Here is a 15,847-nt window from a genome sequence, read left to right as displayed (position 1 = left end):
GCAAAGTAATTGTCTAGGAATGGGGAAAGAAAGAAATGGGCATGTTTACTTAGTGGGTACAGGGTGTTTTGGGTAATGAAAACATTCTGAAATTAGAGAGAGGTGGTGGTTGTACAACAATGTAAATGCACTAAATTCCACTGAATTGTGTAATTTTAAATGGTTAATTATATATTATGTAAATTTCACCTAAAAATAAACTTTTTACTTCTATTTTAAAAATAAGTAGTGAAAAACTAAAAACTCATAAGAAAAAAATCAACAATACTGAAAGTCTAGGGAGAAAGTAATGCAGATGGTCAAATATATCCAGGATCAAGACAGAGAGAAATTTAGAATTAATATAAAACAATTTTTGAAAAATCAGTTTTGCATGAAAAAACATATATTTGGAAAAAGTTCTTTTATCTGCATTAGTTCTTTATAATCATGAGAAATATACATCTGTATTTCTAACAAATATGACAATTAACCCAAGTTAAATTACATAGTATCTCAACCCCAATCTTAAAGCTAAAACCTTAAATTTGAATATTCCAACTTAAATTCTTTCCTTCTATTAAACTGAAAGTCTGAATAAATTCAACAACTATTAACTTAAAATTTTTAGTTTCATTAAAATTACTCCCCCAGGAAAGTTCTCCTTTTCTATTAGGAAGCATCTCTAAGAAATTCCCTTCTCTAAAACAAGTCACTCAGTATATACTGTGAAGAGTCAATTCCAGGATGTCACTCATGTGCAGACTGCCTCTGACGGCCCCGCCCACACTCACATGTCTATGCTAACACACAGCTCTTATACAGAGATCTTTAAAAAGCATAATGAAATTATGAAAGTACTTCTACAGGTGATATTAAAATGACGTCCCAGGTGGTATTAAAATCTACTAGATAATGACACAATTTAAGTTTTTATTCCATATTTTGGCAATTAAACTATCTCGTTAAATTCTGAATTCTATAATTGCATATTTCAGTATTTCATGAAAAAGTATTCAAAATTCTTCTCTACAATTACCGAATCATTAGAATTAACATGTCTGTTTTTAGCAGAATAGAATAGCCTCATTAAAGTATTTAGGTAATATCTAACAAATATACAAATTCTCATCTTTTTCAACCTTAGTATCCTGAATGTTACTATTTCATTTCATTTTCATTACCACTGTTACTGCTGTTTGTAAGACAATGTGAACTGTAAGTTCATGAAGTGTAAATGGTCAACAATAAAAGCACCAAGATTAAACCAGTACAAAGGCAACAGAAATGTCACAAAATCTACCTATCAGTAAGAGAGGAAGAAGGATCTTCCTACGGCAAGAAATAGAGATAATTCAGGAAGGAGATTCACCAAGAGATATGGAGAAACCCAAGACTGATGGCAGCAACAGGGACATGAATAAAATCCTGCATCACCAAACTACTTACACTAACTCTGCCAAGATCAACCACTGTCCAAACATAAGGGCTGATTTCAGGAAATCAAACAGAGCTTGGTGCTTCAGAACAAAGAATAGAGAGACTGAAAAATCTCTTAAAAAGACTGCTGTTTAACAATGCTGAATTTCATAAACATAGACAATAGTTTAGTGGTTACCAGGGGTAGAGTAGATGAGGGTAAACGGGATCAAATATATGGTGATAGAAGGAGAACTGACTTTGGGTGGTAAACACACGTGATATATTGATGACATATTACAGAATTGCACACCTAAAACCTATGTAATTTTACCGACCATTGTCACCCCAATAAATTTTAATTTAAAAAAAACAACAATACTGAACTTAAGGGAATAACTAAGCCACTACAGTCCCATCTGTGCAATGGGAGTGGTAATAGAACCTATAGCTCACAAGGTGGTAGTAAAGCAAAAGGAGCTATGTAAAACAGTGCATGGTACAAAATATATATTCAGCAGAAGACAGCTGTTCTAATAATACAAGTGAGTCTACCGTTTCAGACTGTACAAGAAATTCGGAGAACTATTGACTAAAACATACAATCGAAGGCCAGAATCCTTTCCAGATTACTATCATTTTTTCATAGTTTGACTCACCAAAGGTGGCAAGAATATTTTGCATTAAGGTTAATCTATGCCAGAGGTCTTTAAAGTGTAGGCTGTGTGCCCTGTGGGGTCAGTCCTTACGATCCCTTCAGGGATCCAAAAAGTCAAAACTATTTTCATAATAATACTAAGACGTTATTTGCCTTTTTCACTCTGTTGACATTTGTGCTATTGGTGACAAAGCAATGGTAGTTAGAATGTACCAGTAGTCATTACTGTTATTCATTGCCACACACTTTGAGATGGGAAAAAATTGCCAGTGTCTCTTAAGAATGCCTTTGATGAAGTAGTAAAAATGATAAATGTTATTCAACTTCAACTGGTGTCAAAATGGGAAATACACAAAAAGTACTTGTGTTGCATAGTGATGTGCAATGGTTGTCTTTGGAAAACGACTTTGTTCCAATGAGTTGCAAGCTCATTAGTCAAGTTTTTTTGGTGAAACATGAAATTGAAACAATGGACAAACAACCATTATTCAATTGTAGATAGCTGGTAGACATTTCTGGCCCAAAACAAGTAAGGAAAAGATTTGTTGTCAATGATAAAATATTAATTTTGACCAAAGTCAAAATGACAATGAAAGGTAAACATTTTGAATCAATTCAGGACATCAAGGTAGCCAGGACAGTGCAACTAAAGACACTCATGAAAGAGGACTTCCAGAACTGCTTCAGAAAGTGGCAAGAGTAAGTGTGGGATAAGTGTGTTCAACGCAAGGGGGTGTATTTTGAGGGGGCTTACTGGCAATTTGTAATAAATTCTTATTTAAACATCCTGTATTTTTTGATCACATGTCACAACTTCCAAATATTTCAGATTTACAAAATGTCTGTTATTAATATCTAAATTCTATTATGATGAGAACATATTTTTAATGAGTTGAATCTTTTTTGAGTTTATTGAGACAAGTTTTAGGTCCAAGAGTATGAGCTATCTTGGTAAATATTCTGTATGCACTTAAGAATAATTCTTATTCTGCTATTGTTGGATCAAACATTATATAAATGTCAATCAGGTCAGGCTGGTTAATAGTGTTGTTTAAATGTAATATATATATATATATATATATATATATGTATATATATATATATATATACTTGATGATTTTTAACCTACTTGTTATTCAATTGAAAGAAGAGTTTATGTCTATTTCATCTTGTACTTCTATTAGTTTTTGCTTCATACATTTTGAAGATCTATTATCAGAGAAATAAATGTTTAGAATCGTTATATTTCCTCTTCATTAATTGATCCTTTTATCACTATGAAATAAACTTCTTCATCTCTGATAACATTCGTTGGTTTGAAATCTACTTTGATATTAAAATAGCAATTCCAACTTGCTTTGACTAGCACACCTTTAAAGTTCATTTCTGTGGATAGTAGGTACTTGAGTTTTGCATTTTTACCCAATCTGACAATCTATGCCTTTTAACCGGGGTGTTTAGACCATTTACATTAATATATATATCTGTCTCATCTGTTCTTTACTAGCTATTACCTTTTTCTGCCTTCTTTAAGATTAAGTTTACATTTTATCCCCTTACTTGCTTTGTTAGGTATTAATATATGTCTTTGTCATTTTAGCAGTGGCTTTATAGTTCACAGTTGTGGTAGACTGAATAATGCCACCCATTAACCCAACCCCCAAGATATCCACATCTTAATCCCTGCAACCTGTGAATGTTACCTTTTAAGGCAAAAAAAGGGAGTATACAGCTGTGATTAAATTAAGGATTTTGAGATGAAGGGGCTATCCTGGATTATCCGTGTAAACGCTAAATGTAATTACAACTGTCATTGTAAGAGGCAAGCAGAGGAAGAGTTGACAGAAACAGAAAAGGCAAGGTAATGTGACCGAAGGCAAATGGAGCGATGTGGTCACAAGCCAAGGAATGCTGGCAGCCACCAGAAGCTGAAAGAGGCAAGGAATGGATTCTCCCCTAGTGCCTGTGGAGCTAGGACACTACTAAAACCTTGATTTTTGACCTAGCAATAGTTTTTAGATTTTGGTTTCCAGAACTATGAAGGAAATAATTTCTAATGTTTTAAGCTGTCAAGTCTGGGGTAATCTATTACAGAAGGCAAAGGAAACTAATACAATAGTATAAAACATCAGTCTAGCTTTGTTATTCCACGTACAGTGTCAGAATCTCACAAAATTATGTTTCCGTGCCCTACCTTTTTGGCCTTTATACTTTTGTTGTCATATATTTTACTTCTACATGTTATAAACGCCAAAATACAATGTTATTATTTTTGTTTAGTCAATTACCATTTAAAGTTATTTTAATAGAACACATTTTGTATTTACTCATAAAATTTCCATTTCTGCTGCTCTCCATTCCTTTGTTAAGATTCAGATGTCCAACTAGTATTATTTTCCTTCTATGTGAAGCATATGCTTTAACATGTTTTATAGTCTAGGTCTGAACATGCCTTTGTTTTTTAAAAGATATTTTTGCTGGCTACAGAATTCTAGTTTATTTTTTTCCTTCAGCACTTTTAAGATGTCCCTCTATTATCATTTCACTGGTATTGTTTCCAATGAGATATCTGAGTTCATCCTTATCTTTAAATGTCTTTTCTTCCCAATGCCAGTTTAAGATTTTCTGTTTATCATTGGTTTTGAGAAATTTGATTATAACGTGCTTTGCTATTTCCTTCATGTTTCATATGCTTGTAGTTCATTGAGATTCCTGAATCTGTGTGTTTAAAGTATTTATCAAGTTTGGAATGTTTTCACCATTATTTCTTTAGTTTTTTTCTTCCCATCTCCTCCTTTGAGGTCTCCAATTATCTCTACATTAAGCTGTTTCAAGTCGTTCTACTATCTCGGAATTCGTTTTTCTAAATTTCATTTTGGACAGTTTCTACTGCTATACCTTCAAGTTCATTAATCTTTTCTTTTGCAATATCTAATCTGTCGTTCATGCTATCCAGTTTATTTTTCATCTCAAATATAGTTCATTTTCAAGTTCATTTTGAGTCTTTTTTATCTTCCATATCTCTACTTAACTTTTGAACAAATGGAATAGTTATAACTGTCTTGAATGTCCTTTCATATGCTTCACATGAAACTCCAGTTTTCTTTTTTTAAGCCATACCAGAGATTTCCAGAAATACAAGTTTTCTCTTCAAATATGATTTTGCTTTAGAAAAAGTTATTATTCATGAAAATTTAATTTGTTAATATGCAATAGGTTTATTATTATTTTAAATGAACTGACAATTTAAAAATTTTTTTTGTTTTAATTTATAATTCAGAAAATATCAATAGATATAACCCACACAAAGAAAATGTTCTTGCTCAATTTTGATCGATTATTCTCTTTGGTTATGTCTTCCTGCCACTTTGCTTGCCAATTAATCTTTGAACAGCTGAGATTTTAAATTTTACTTCGTGGGATGCTGGATATTTTTGTGTTCTTACAAATTTTCATGAGCTTTGCTCTGGGATGCAGTTATTTGGAAACAATTTGATCCTTTGAGGTCTTGCTTTTATTTGTTAGGTAGGTCCGGAGCAATGTTTAGTCTAGGACTTAAGTATTCTCCACTACTGAGGCAAAAATTTCCTGAGTACTCTACCCAGTGCCCATGAATTCTAAGTTTCTCCACTATAGTGGTGGGAACAGACACAGTTCCTGGCCCTTTATGAGCACCAGGCACCACTTCCTCTAATCTTTTCAGATGATTCTGTCCCCAACCTCAGGTAATTTCCTCACAGATGAGCCCTGATCAGCACTCTGTGGAGTACTTGAAAGGAACCCTCCCCTCTACAGATCTCTGGAGCTCTCTGTCTGTGCAGCTCTCTCCTGATATTCTGCCCAATACATTCTAGCTGCATTGGTCCTCCTGACACTCAGCACTATCTCAACTCAGGAAGTCTGCCAGACTGGCTTAGTTTCCCCTCCCTGTGTTACAGCCTGAGAAGGCTCTCTCAAGGCTGTAAACTAGGGCAATCATAGGACTCATTTGTCTGTTTCTTGTTTATCAGAATTGCTTTCATTTGTTGCTTCATGTCCAGTATCTAGAAAATGTTACTTTTCTTTTTTCTTGGTTGTTTCAGGAGAAAGGGTTACTCCCATTACTCCATCAGAGCTGAAAAGCAGACATCTCATACCAAACCAAAAGATTTTAATGTAATAAACAAAACTTACTGATATGGTTCCAGATTCCAAATTACAAATTACATTTAACAAACAACCACTTGTTCAATTATGTTGTAATATCAAAGAAGATCGCAATTATCTAAAACTGCTTTAAAAATGTTCCCCTTTTTTCTCACAAGAAAAGAATTTTTTGTAACTTTTTATGGTGACAGATAGTAACTAGACTTACTGTTGGTGATCATTTCTCAGTGTATACAAATATTGAACCATTATGTTGTGTACCTGAAACTATTAATGTTATATGCCAATTACACCTACTAAAATAAATAAACAAATAAAATGTTCCTATTTAACAAAAAGTAGATTAGTGGTTACCAAGGATGGGGGAAAAGGGAATGGGAAGTGACTGCTAATGGGTATGGGATTTTTTTTGTGGGGTGATGAAAATGTTTTGAAATTAGATATTGGTGATAGTTGAAGTACTCGGTAAATACACTAAAATCTACTGAATTGCATACTTATTTAGAAGGTAAATTTTGTTATGTGAATTACATCTCCTTAAAAATAAACTTTCCCAACTGCATGATATTAAAAATCTGTGAGGCTAGATTTTATAAATATACTTCAACCAAAACAACTTACTGCACAAAATTAAATATAGAAGCAGATGTGAGAATCTAGTCACCTTTTTTAAAGTCATACATGAACAGAGTTCAAAAACTGCAAAACAATACAAGTTTTGTCATCAAATATTATTTTGTTTACTTTAGAAAATTATTTTTCAAGAAAATATTTATTAATATGCAATAGGTTTACTAAAGTTAATTAATAAAACTTAAAACATTTTTCCTCAGTTTTCATTTCTAATTTAGAAAATATCAATAGACAATCCCCATTAAGAAAAACTCTTTGGTGTTTCCAATAAATTTTATGAATATAAAGAGGCCTGAGGCTATACAATTTGAGAACTGTCAGTCTATGCCATACTATTTCACGATTACATACTAGTATACACCTTAACAAACATAACAATACAGTAATCAACAAAACAGTTAATGAAAAAATGCTAAAAGTAATGTACATAAACATATACTAAAGTCTCTTATTTAATTGCATGTCTTACTTGGAAGTTTCAGGCAAGCCAGCTGAGAGTTCCAGAAACACAGATAAGTAGTAACCACGAACAACTCCATTTCCATCCTTAAAAAAATAAAAGATGTTATACAAATACAAATTCCAGATCAATTTAAATGTAAAGAATTAAGCCACAATGAAACAAACAAAAAAAATACAAACTAATATCTGATATTTGGATTGGGAAGTATTTCTAAGCTTAAAAGCAGTAAGAGACATAAAAAGATTTGAGTGTAACAATTCAAAACTTTTGTACATTAAAAAAAACTTGAAAATAGCAAGGCACACAAACTAAGAAAAATATCAACAACTATGAAAAGAGTTAAGAGTTTTAACATACAAGAACTCTTAAAAATCAGCCTCCAAGAAAAATGAAAACCCCAAAGGAAAATATTTTTTTTAATCTAAATTTCACTAGGAATAAGACAAAAAATAAGATAATATTTGCTATCAAAAAGAGAACAACAGAAAAAGGTAATGCTTGATGTTGAAAGTAATTATCATTTCTGTTTTAAATGTTAGGATTCCATGTAAGATTCTGTCTGGAGGTTGAGAAGTTGTTTAAATTTCCATTACAGAGATTTTTACAAAGATAATTATTCCACTTTTATTTCTCCAGTACTTTCCTCGTATGTAATCCTTTATGACATTTGTCATAATTACATATATAAATATCTGTTTCCCCAACCAGACAGTGAGGGCTGAGGGCAGGGATCCTATTATTCATTCGTGTCTAATGGGATATGACTATACAGAGTACAAGTACTTAGTAAATCCTTCATTTTCAGGATACTTTGCTCCAAAAGGTCCTGAGGAACCTCTCAGGGTATCACTCAATAAATATTAATGAATAAATGAATCACTAGTTAAGTGAAAAAAGTCAGACAAAAGATTATAAATTGTATGATCCCATTATATGCAATTTTGGAAAAGTAAAATTATAGTGACCAAAGCAGATCTATGGATGCAGAGGGGCCAGGAAGAAAGAAAAAGAAGGGGTTATCTGACAAGGGAAATTAGGTAACTTTTGAGGGTGATAAAAATCAAGACTGTCATAATGATTATATGACTGTATATTTGTTAAGACTTGCCAAAATTAGTGAATTTTATTCAATATAAATTAGATCACAAATCACTTTGATTTTTAAAAAATCAATCAAACAGCTGGGATTTTTTTTCTTTTGAATAATTTTCCTAGAACAATCTCCCTTGAGTAAAATTAATTAATTAATTAATTAATTAAAGGGAATGCACATTTTTCACTTCAGATCTTTATTAGCCAATAACAGTAGAAATTTTTTTGACTTAATATTTACCATCAATTTAAGGAACAAAATTTTTTACTGCTCTTATTCACATTCCAGCTATATGTCTAACAAAATACTGGCCTTAACATTTTTCAATAGGCAGAGGATTCTGGGAAAATCATCACAATCATAGCAGTATAGTTTTTGCAACTCTCCAAATCCAACCATAAAACAAAAAATAACTGGCCAGCAAAACCAAATGGTCACAAACAATGTTTACAACAAAACTATATCACAGGTTACTTTCACAAGCCCCCAAATAAAAGCAGTTAAAGACACACCAATTACATCCACAAAGACCTGAATGATATCAACATCAGTTATGGGAGAAAGAAGAGGGAATCAATGGGACATCTAAATGGACCAGAAAATAGAAAATCACAAAATGGCCAAGATTTAGTTATTGAAAAGCATCGTGAGCCAAATACAACTGAAACTGGAAAGAGCTGTTCAATGCAATACCAACGAAGTACAAGAGGGCGTAATGTTAAAAAGTCTGAGCACTAAATGCACTCTAGTCACTCTAAACTCTTGAAAACGAATATCCAGGGCCTTTGAGTACAAATCCAGAGATTGCAAACAAACAGCTAGAGTGAAATAAGAGATAAACAACACAGAAACAATAGAAACAAAGGGAGGAGAAGGTCCACATAAAAGTGGAGGAGGGGGGTCCGAGCCAGGGAATCTCTCAATAAGCAAGGCACCATATTTTTGATGGCCACATCACACTGGATATTCACATGCAAAACAATGAAGCTGGATCCCTATGCCATACACAAAAATTAACTGAAAACAGATCAAAGATCTAAATGTAAGTCCTAACAAGCAAACTGTATAGTAGTAAATTACTGAATTTAAAAATAAGATTATGTGAGCATTTAGGCAGTATTAGCAAATGCCTTTTAAGGATTAGTTTATCATCAGACTTTACCTCAAGAAAGTGGAATTGAATATTTCAGATACCCAGTGAATAAAAAACATGAGACAAGAACTGTATATCCAGCAATACTGGCTTTACAAAGGATGCAAACTGTTTTCAACATACAACCACTCAGGGAATATTGTTTCCATCAGTTCTTTCAATAGAATCTACTAGAGAACAAGCTGTGAACATCCAAACTATTGTCTAGACATGGCAGAGGAGGGGAATGAGGACAGTATATGCAAAAATATTTTAAAACAGTTCTCAGTGAGCAAATTGATGGTAGAATTAGAGTTCCTCTTCTGAGGTGCCTATGTTTGTCAGGTGAAATAAAGCAAATGAGTGACGGATTATGAGCTATTCTAATTCTCTCATTTCCTATGACTTCAAGAAGTAAGAGTCCTAGAGTGGAAGAAAGAAGACACAGGTGTAATATAAAGAGATTAAGTTTATAAAAACACCTCTATAGTCTTAAATATGAATTGTAAATGTGAGCATTAACTCGAGTTAATTCTTTTTAAAAAAAATTCATACATGTATCAAAAAACCCAATATTCTACAATTATATAGCAATTTTAAAGTGTTCATATATTTTTTTTCCACTGAGATCCCTGAAGCTAATTCACTTCAATTTTATCCACACTCCCACAGTTTTTCTCAAAGTATGGTCTTTGGCCTAAAAACAAACAAAAAAAACCCCTATAAAATGTACAACACCAACAATGAACTCTAATGTAAACTAGGGCTTTGGGTGATAACACGTCAATGTCAATTTATCAACTGCAACAAATGTACCACTTTGGTGCATATGTTGATAATGGGGAAGGCCGTGTATGTGAGGGTTAGGAGGTGTATGGAACTCTCTGTATTTTCCACTCAATTTTGCTGTTAACCTAAAACTGCTCTTAAAAATAAAGTCTGTTAAATAAATTTTTAAATAAATACAGATTATGCCCCTTGCCCCCAGAAACATCCCATACATTTACCTTCGTATTTCCTAGTTCTGTTCACTAAGGAGGCCTAGAAACAGTGACCAACCTGATAGAAATGAATATCCCTAGTGCGGTTAGGTCTTGAAATACAATCTTCCAACTAATAGGAATCAAGATTCTTTGGATAAAACGGCCAATTCCAGGTACAGAGTAAAAAAATGTACAAGATGAGCATAGAACATCTTGCCATGGACGAGAACAAGAAAGCTAACTACTAGGGTTACTACTAAGCAATGTTAGTTTCAAAGCAAGAGACACAGAAGCCAACTTGAAGAGATTAAGTATATATAAATCAGTATATATTAAGTATATATAAATTAAGTATATATAAGTCAAGGAGTTCATAATGGTATTTTTTAAAAACCTAATTAATCATTTTCAGAGAATAATAAAGAAAACTGGCAAATAACAAGAAAGAATCCTGCCTCTTCTACATGAGCTGTACTATTGGGTAACCAAATAATAAAGGAAAGCACCTCTTTATAAAAGTATAACAACTAACAAATGAAAAAGGAACAATAAAACGAGAATATCACTGTTTTGCAACTCCCAATAAATTAACAGATGAACACAATGAGCATCAATAGTTGCCAATATCATTAAAAAACATGTGACTAGACATCACATGATAAAAGAACACACTACTGCTTATATTCTTGCTATAGGAATCAAGTATGTGTCTCATGCCAAATTAGCAGAAAACACATAGGTCATACTGAAATGCACCATGAGTATGTGACCAGCATACATCTGTTTCTCATGGCTTTCTGTATCTATTTTCACTTTAAAAAATACTTTTAAAATAAGAATTTTAAACATTTCTTCTAAAGGTAAGTATCTGCCTACAAACAAGAAACAAATTCAGCAATATGTCAGGGTTCATACTGTTCATTTTGAACTCATTTTTTCGTAGATTTAGTAATAGACCCTATAGTAACATAAAAATTGTCATTACTTTAATTCCTTACTCCACTAAAAAAGTAAACCAGTGTATTATAGAATCTTGAGAAAAAGATCTTGGCTTAAAATGTTATTAGAAATATGAAAAACTTACTGGGTAAACTTTTAACCTCCAACAAAGTCCTGAAACTTGAAGAGGTGGACTGTAAACAGGATCTGCTCTCTGGCGCAAAGTGCTAAAGTCAAAGAAAACCAACCAAATCCCAAGATCAAAATTGTTGTGAAGTAGCACAGGCAAAACCAAAATCAACCACTTTATTTATGTTGCTTATTTGAAATCCTGGACAAGAAATAAAAGGTGACTGAACAAGTTAAAATTACACTGTATTAATTTATATATATAATACTTACATTCTGAAATAAAAGAAAATTTAGTAATACTGAAATATTCAGCACTATCTTTTCAGTTTCAAGTTAAAAAAAAACACCTCAAAACTGTGATATGTAAGGGAAAAGGAAAATATAACTTAAGTGTCCTGAGTTTAATTACCACTCCAACAAGCAGTCTTTTATCATTAAAGGGAAAAAGAAATGTGCTTCTTTCCTCACATCCCTGTAGCACAATTATCCTTTTTTAAAATAGAAAAACAAAAGAACATGTGCTAAATCTTAACACACGTGAAGAAATCCTCAGAAAGTATTTATTTAGCCACAAAGTTATCCCGTAACCAAAAACAAATTAAACAGGGAGAGGTATAAATTCTACTTGGCTTATTTTGATGGTTATGACCTCTTGAAGTTCTCTCCCCAAGGCAAGATCTTATATTCTTGGTTCTCCACTTCCATACTGCCCTTGAAGACAAGTCTCTTCGGACATTTTTGTTTTAAGATCTTTGCTTTGAATCTTAGACAAAAAGCAGTAATGGCTAAAAAATTAGCACTCAAGTTATGAAACTTACAAATTTCTTACAATAATGGTACCTTATCTACAAGTCCTGACTTTGAGCTGAGATAAATTGGACCCAAAATGGTCTTCCTATCACTCTTAATTCATAGAATGGGTAAGGCGCTCATTGATCTCTATCACCAATTCGCCCCATCTTATTAGCAAAGGCTAAGTGGACCCTCTTCTTCTGAAACTGATTCCCTTTCCTATATTAGAGAAGCAATCCGTCCTGAAGAAATAATACAATCCAAACAAATGACCTCTCTGTTTCTAACAGGAAATTTGTTTCTTCTAAGATTACACTGAGTTGTCAGAGTTCGTTAGGTCTATGTGCTACCCAGGAGTAACACCTTCCTGGCTCTTATGCATACATACAAAAATCTGGAGTTGTCAAAAACTCTTACCTGAAATTCTCTAAAACAAAAGTAGCTGAATCATAAGATGGTACTAATTCACTAAAAAGAAGCAAAGGCATAATAAAATTATTTGGCTTATATAAGTTTAAAGTTTCATTTAGTTAAAAAACAAAGTCCTTCAGTAATATCTTATAAACTTTATTAAACTAAAATAAGTCCCTCAGGAATATTTTTAAATCCTTATTAAAAATAACATTAAATCAAACAAATTCATAAAACCATCAAAAGATGACATCAAAAGTCTGCAATGAAATTGGGGACTCAACAAATACTTTATAAAATAGCTCTTTTAAAAAATGCAATATATAATTAAGTGTTAAAATAAGTGTAAGAGACATTTAAAAAGTACTCATGAAATAGGACAAGGAAGAAAACTGTGCTTATATGAAACCAATATAAACAGGTTTAAAAACAAAAAGAAACAGCAAAAGCAAAACACATCACAATAAATCCCCAAACTTTTCTTCAGAACAAATTATGAGGAATACTGACAAGCTGTAAAGACTGTGAAACTATTTATCAGCAAATCTATACAATTTTATAGGATAAGAATAAATGATCACATAGGGGGCAAGCAGAATGGCTGAGCACATGAACAGTTTCTTCAAGGAAAGATAACCTCAGGCAAATTGACTTTCATACAGTCTTCTCCAGAACTGAACTACAACCACAGGGGACAGGCAAAGTGATAGTCCACTTTGCTGCTAAATACCCTTAGACCATGTGAATAGTCTGTAGCACTGTCCCTAGAATACCTCAGTGTTTCTCGGAGCGCTGTCCTTAGAAATAGTAAAATATTCATGATAAAGACACTACCATATATATTAATAGTATTGTAAGAGTGTTAGACATTTAATATATAAAATCATAAAATTACCAAAACCTGTAAGCCATTTCATCACAGCTCCAAATGTATTTTCTGAAGTTCATGAAAATTTGTGACTAACAAAATAAGATCTAAGATACATCCATAGCATTTTCACACTGTGATAGTGCCTCAAGAAATTAGTGGTTTGCCAGTGAACATACACCATAGATTAAAAAATGCATTATTCCTTATTTTATGATATATGTAGCTAGCTGACTAGCTCACAGCTTTACACAGACTGCCCTGTATAGCTAGGATTCCATTGTCAAGCACCCCTGCCACACCCCTAAGCAGTTACTTTTTCTTAGAAGACTCACATTCCTCATTCCCAGACCCTTTAGCATGGTTAACCCTTACTACTCCTTCAGATAACAGATTGCAAGTCTCATTCCTTTGGAGGTCTGCTCTGACTTCTCCTCATTATATGCTCTCCTAGCGCTCAATATACACAAACCCCAATTAGCCAGAACCAATCCAATTAGTCCCTGGGAAGCCCTTCCAGAACCACAAACCGAATTAGTGCTCAAGGAAGTCTCCCCAGGATGGTCTTCAAATTTGGTCAAGTCATGACATGCTTTGAGCTATAATTTCGTGCAACTTCTACTCACACAAGTGTTGGTCAGTTCTCCCACAAAATTCCTAAGATCCTTCATAATGTCTAAAGACTTCAACCAACCCCCAGTTGCCTGCTGATCTTCATAGTTTCTTCCCCCACGTCCTTAAGATCCAGTGTTTCCTTTGTTGTTTTTTCTGTACAATCAGGCTATCATTGTCATTTTTATCAGCCATTAAGGGTCAAGAGGATTCACCAAAACACAAAATAAACAACCAAAGGAGATCACACAATTAACTCACAACAGTGAGGTAGAAAGCTCAGGAGCTAAAGAATGTAGATTGCTAAAGCTCACTAACCAAGAGGGTACAGTATGGTCTGCCTTAGCTCTCACTTGCTGAGAGAAAGTTATCACATTCAGAACACAGAGATCAATCCTAGGGTATTGCGATATATACACCTACATATGTGTATGTTTAAGGGAAAACTTTCAAATACAAATAACATGATAGCAAATTAGTGCTATGGGGCAGAATTAAACAGGATGTATATACTTCGCCTATTACCAGTCATCCCATTTTACTACTGCTTCAATCATCTATCTTTCTCACAAAGTCATAATTTGAGGAAGTAACTTTCTATTATGCCTACTACTTTCACCTAGCATACACCTGGAACATAGCTGGCATTCAAATATTCACTGAATGGGTCATAAGGCGGGCAGCAGGCAGGTGTGGTGTTTGCTCTGCCCACTTTGGGTAGGCCTGCGGTCTGGCACAGCCACAGCGGGTGGACCATGTCTGGGCAAGGACTTCCGAGACTACCTCATTTGAGTTTGCACTTCCGGGGCCCAATAGCCAATTGGGGTCTTCCTATTGCTACCATCAATGACATGAAAAAGTCTCCAGGGATTATCAGGACAGATGACATTTGGTGCAGTCTCAAAACTGGCTCCTGTTTGCATGCCATGCCACAAAGCAGCCACTGGACAGGGCTTATCAAACAAGAGACACCAGAGAGGACTAAAAAGACATCAGCATAACAATGGAAAATAAAGAACTAACTGGCTCTTTGAAGAGCAGGCATTGCCAGCTGCTGTAGCTGAGCCACAAATTCCACCATGAAGTGTTGCTAAGGAAAATACGCTAAATGCAATTTTTGCCCACCAATTTTTTTTTTAAGTATGTTTTTTCAGGACCCATCAGCTCCAAGTCAAGCCGTTGTTTTCAATCTAGTTGTGGAGGGCGCGGCTCACCAGTGGCCCATGTGGGGATTGAACCTGCAACCTTGTTGTTAAGAGCTCTCACCAACTGAGCTAACTGGCCACCACAGAATTTTTGTAGATATAGCTGAGAGTCCGTAAACCAACCCTCCACTGCCTTCCAAGAACTGAATATTTTACTTCTCATAAAGACTAGCTCAAAATACGCAATCATTTTAATAATTCCCAATGGTTTTACCTGCAATAATAGCATATTATCTATTATAATTTAGTTAGTGAAAAACTAAAGAGAACAAAATTTGTAACTCTTAGCAGTTAAGTACTCAGAAGTCTTGACTTTTTCTTTAATGACCATGAGACAACTGATAGCTGGCCACATACATAAAATCTCATCGCCAGTGTTTGA

General features: G+C 33.7%; 1 protein-coding gene across 4 annotated transcripts in view; it reads right to left on the bottom strand.

The window, feature by feature from the left end:
- Positions 1-15,847, bottom strand: part of TRIM37 (tripartite motif containing 37) — a 238,113-nt gene that overhangs the window by 196,402 nt on the left and 25,864 nt on the right. For all 4 annotated transcript variants that reach the window (XR_013991978.1, XM_081029028.1, XM_081029027.1 and 1 more), the window contains exons 10-12: positions 12,787-12,837; positions 11,591-11,672; positions 7,305-7,381 (exon numbers count right to left, since the gene is read on the bottom strand). Coding sequence is in view for 3 of the 4 variants with exons in the window: in XM_081029028.1 (XP_080885154.1) it covers positions 7,305-7,381; positions 11,591-11,672; positions 12,787-12,837 (210 nt within the window). In the remaining variant the exon portion in view is untranslated. The remainder of the gene's footprint in view (positions 1-7,304; positions 7,382-11,590; positions 11,673-12,786; positions 12,838-15,847) is intronic.

This window comes from Rhinolophus hipposideros, assembly GCF_964194185.1.
Source record: "Rhinolophus hipposideros genome assembly, chromosome: 20".
Taxonomy (NCBI): domain Eukaryota; kingdom Metazoa; phylum Chordata; class Mammalia; order Chiroptera; family Rhinolophidae; genus Rhinolophus; species Rhinolophus hipposideros.
This window is presented reverse-complemented; position numbering and strand designations above follow the sequence as displayed.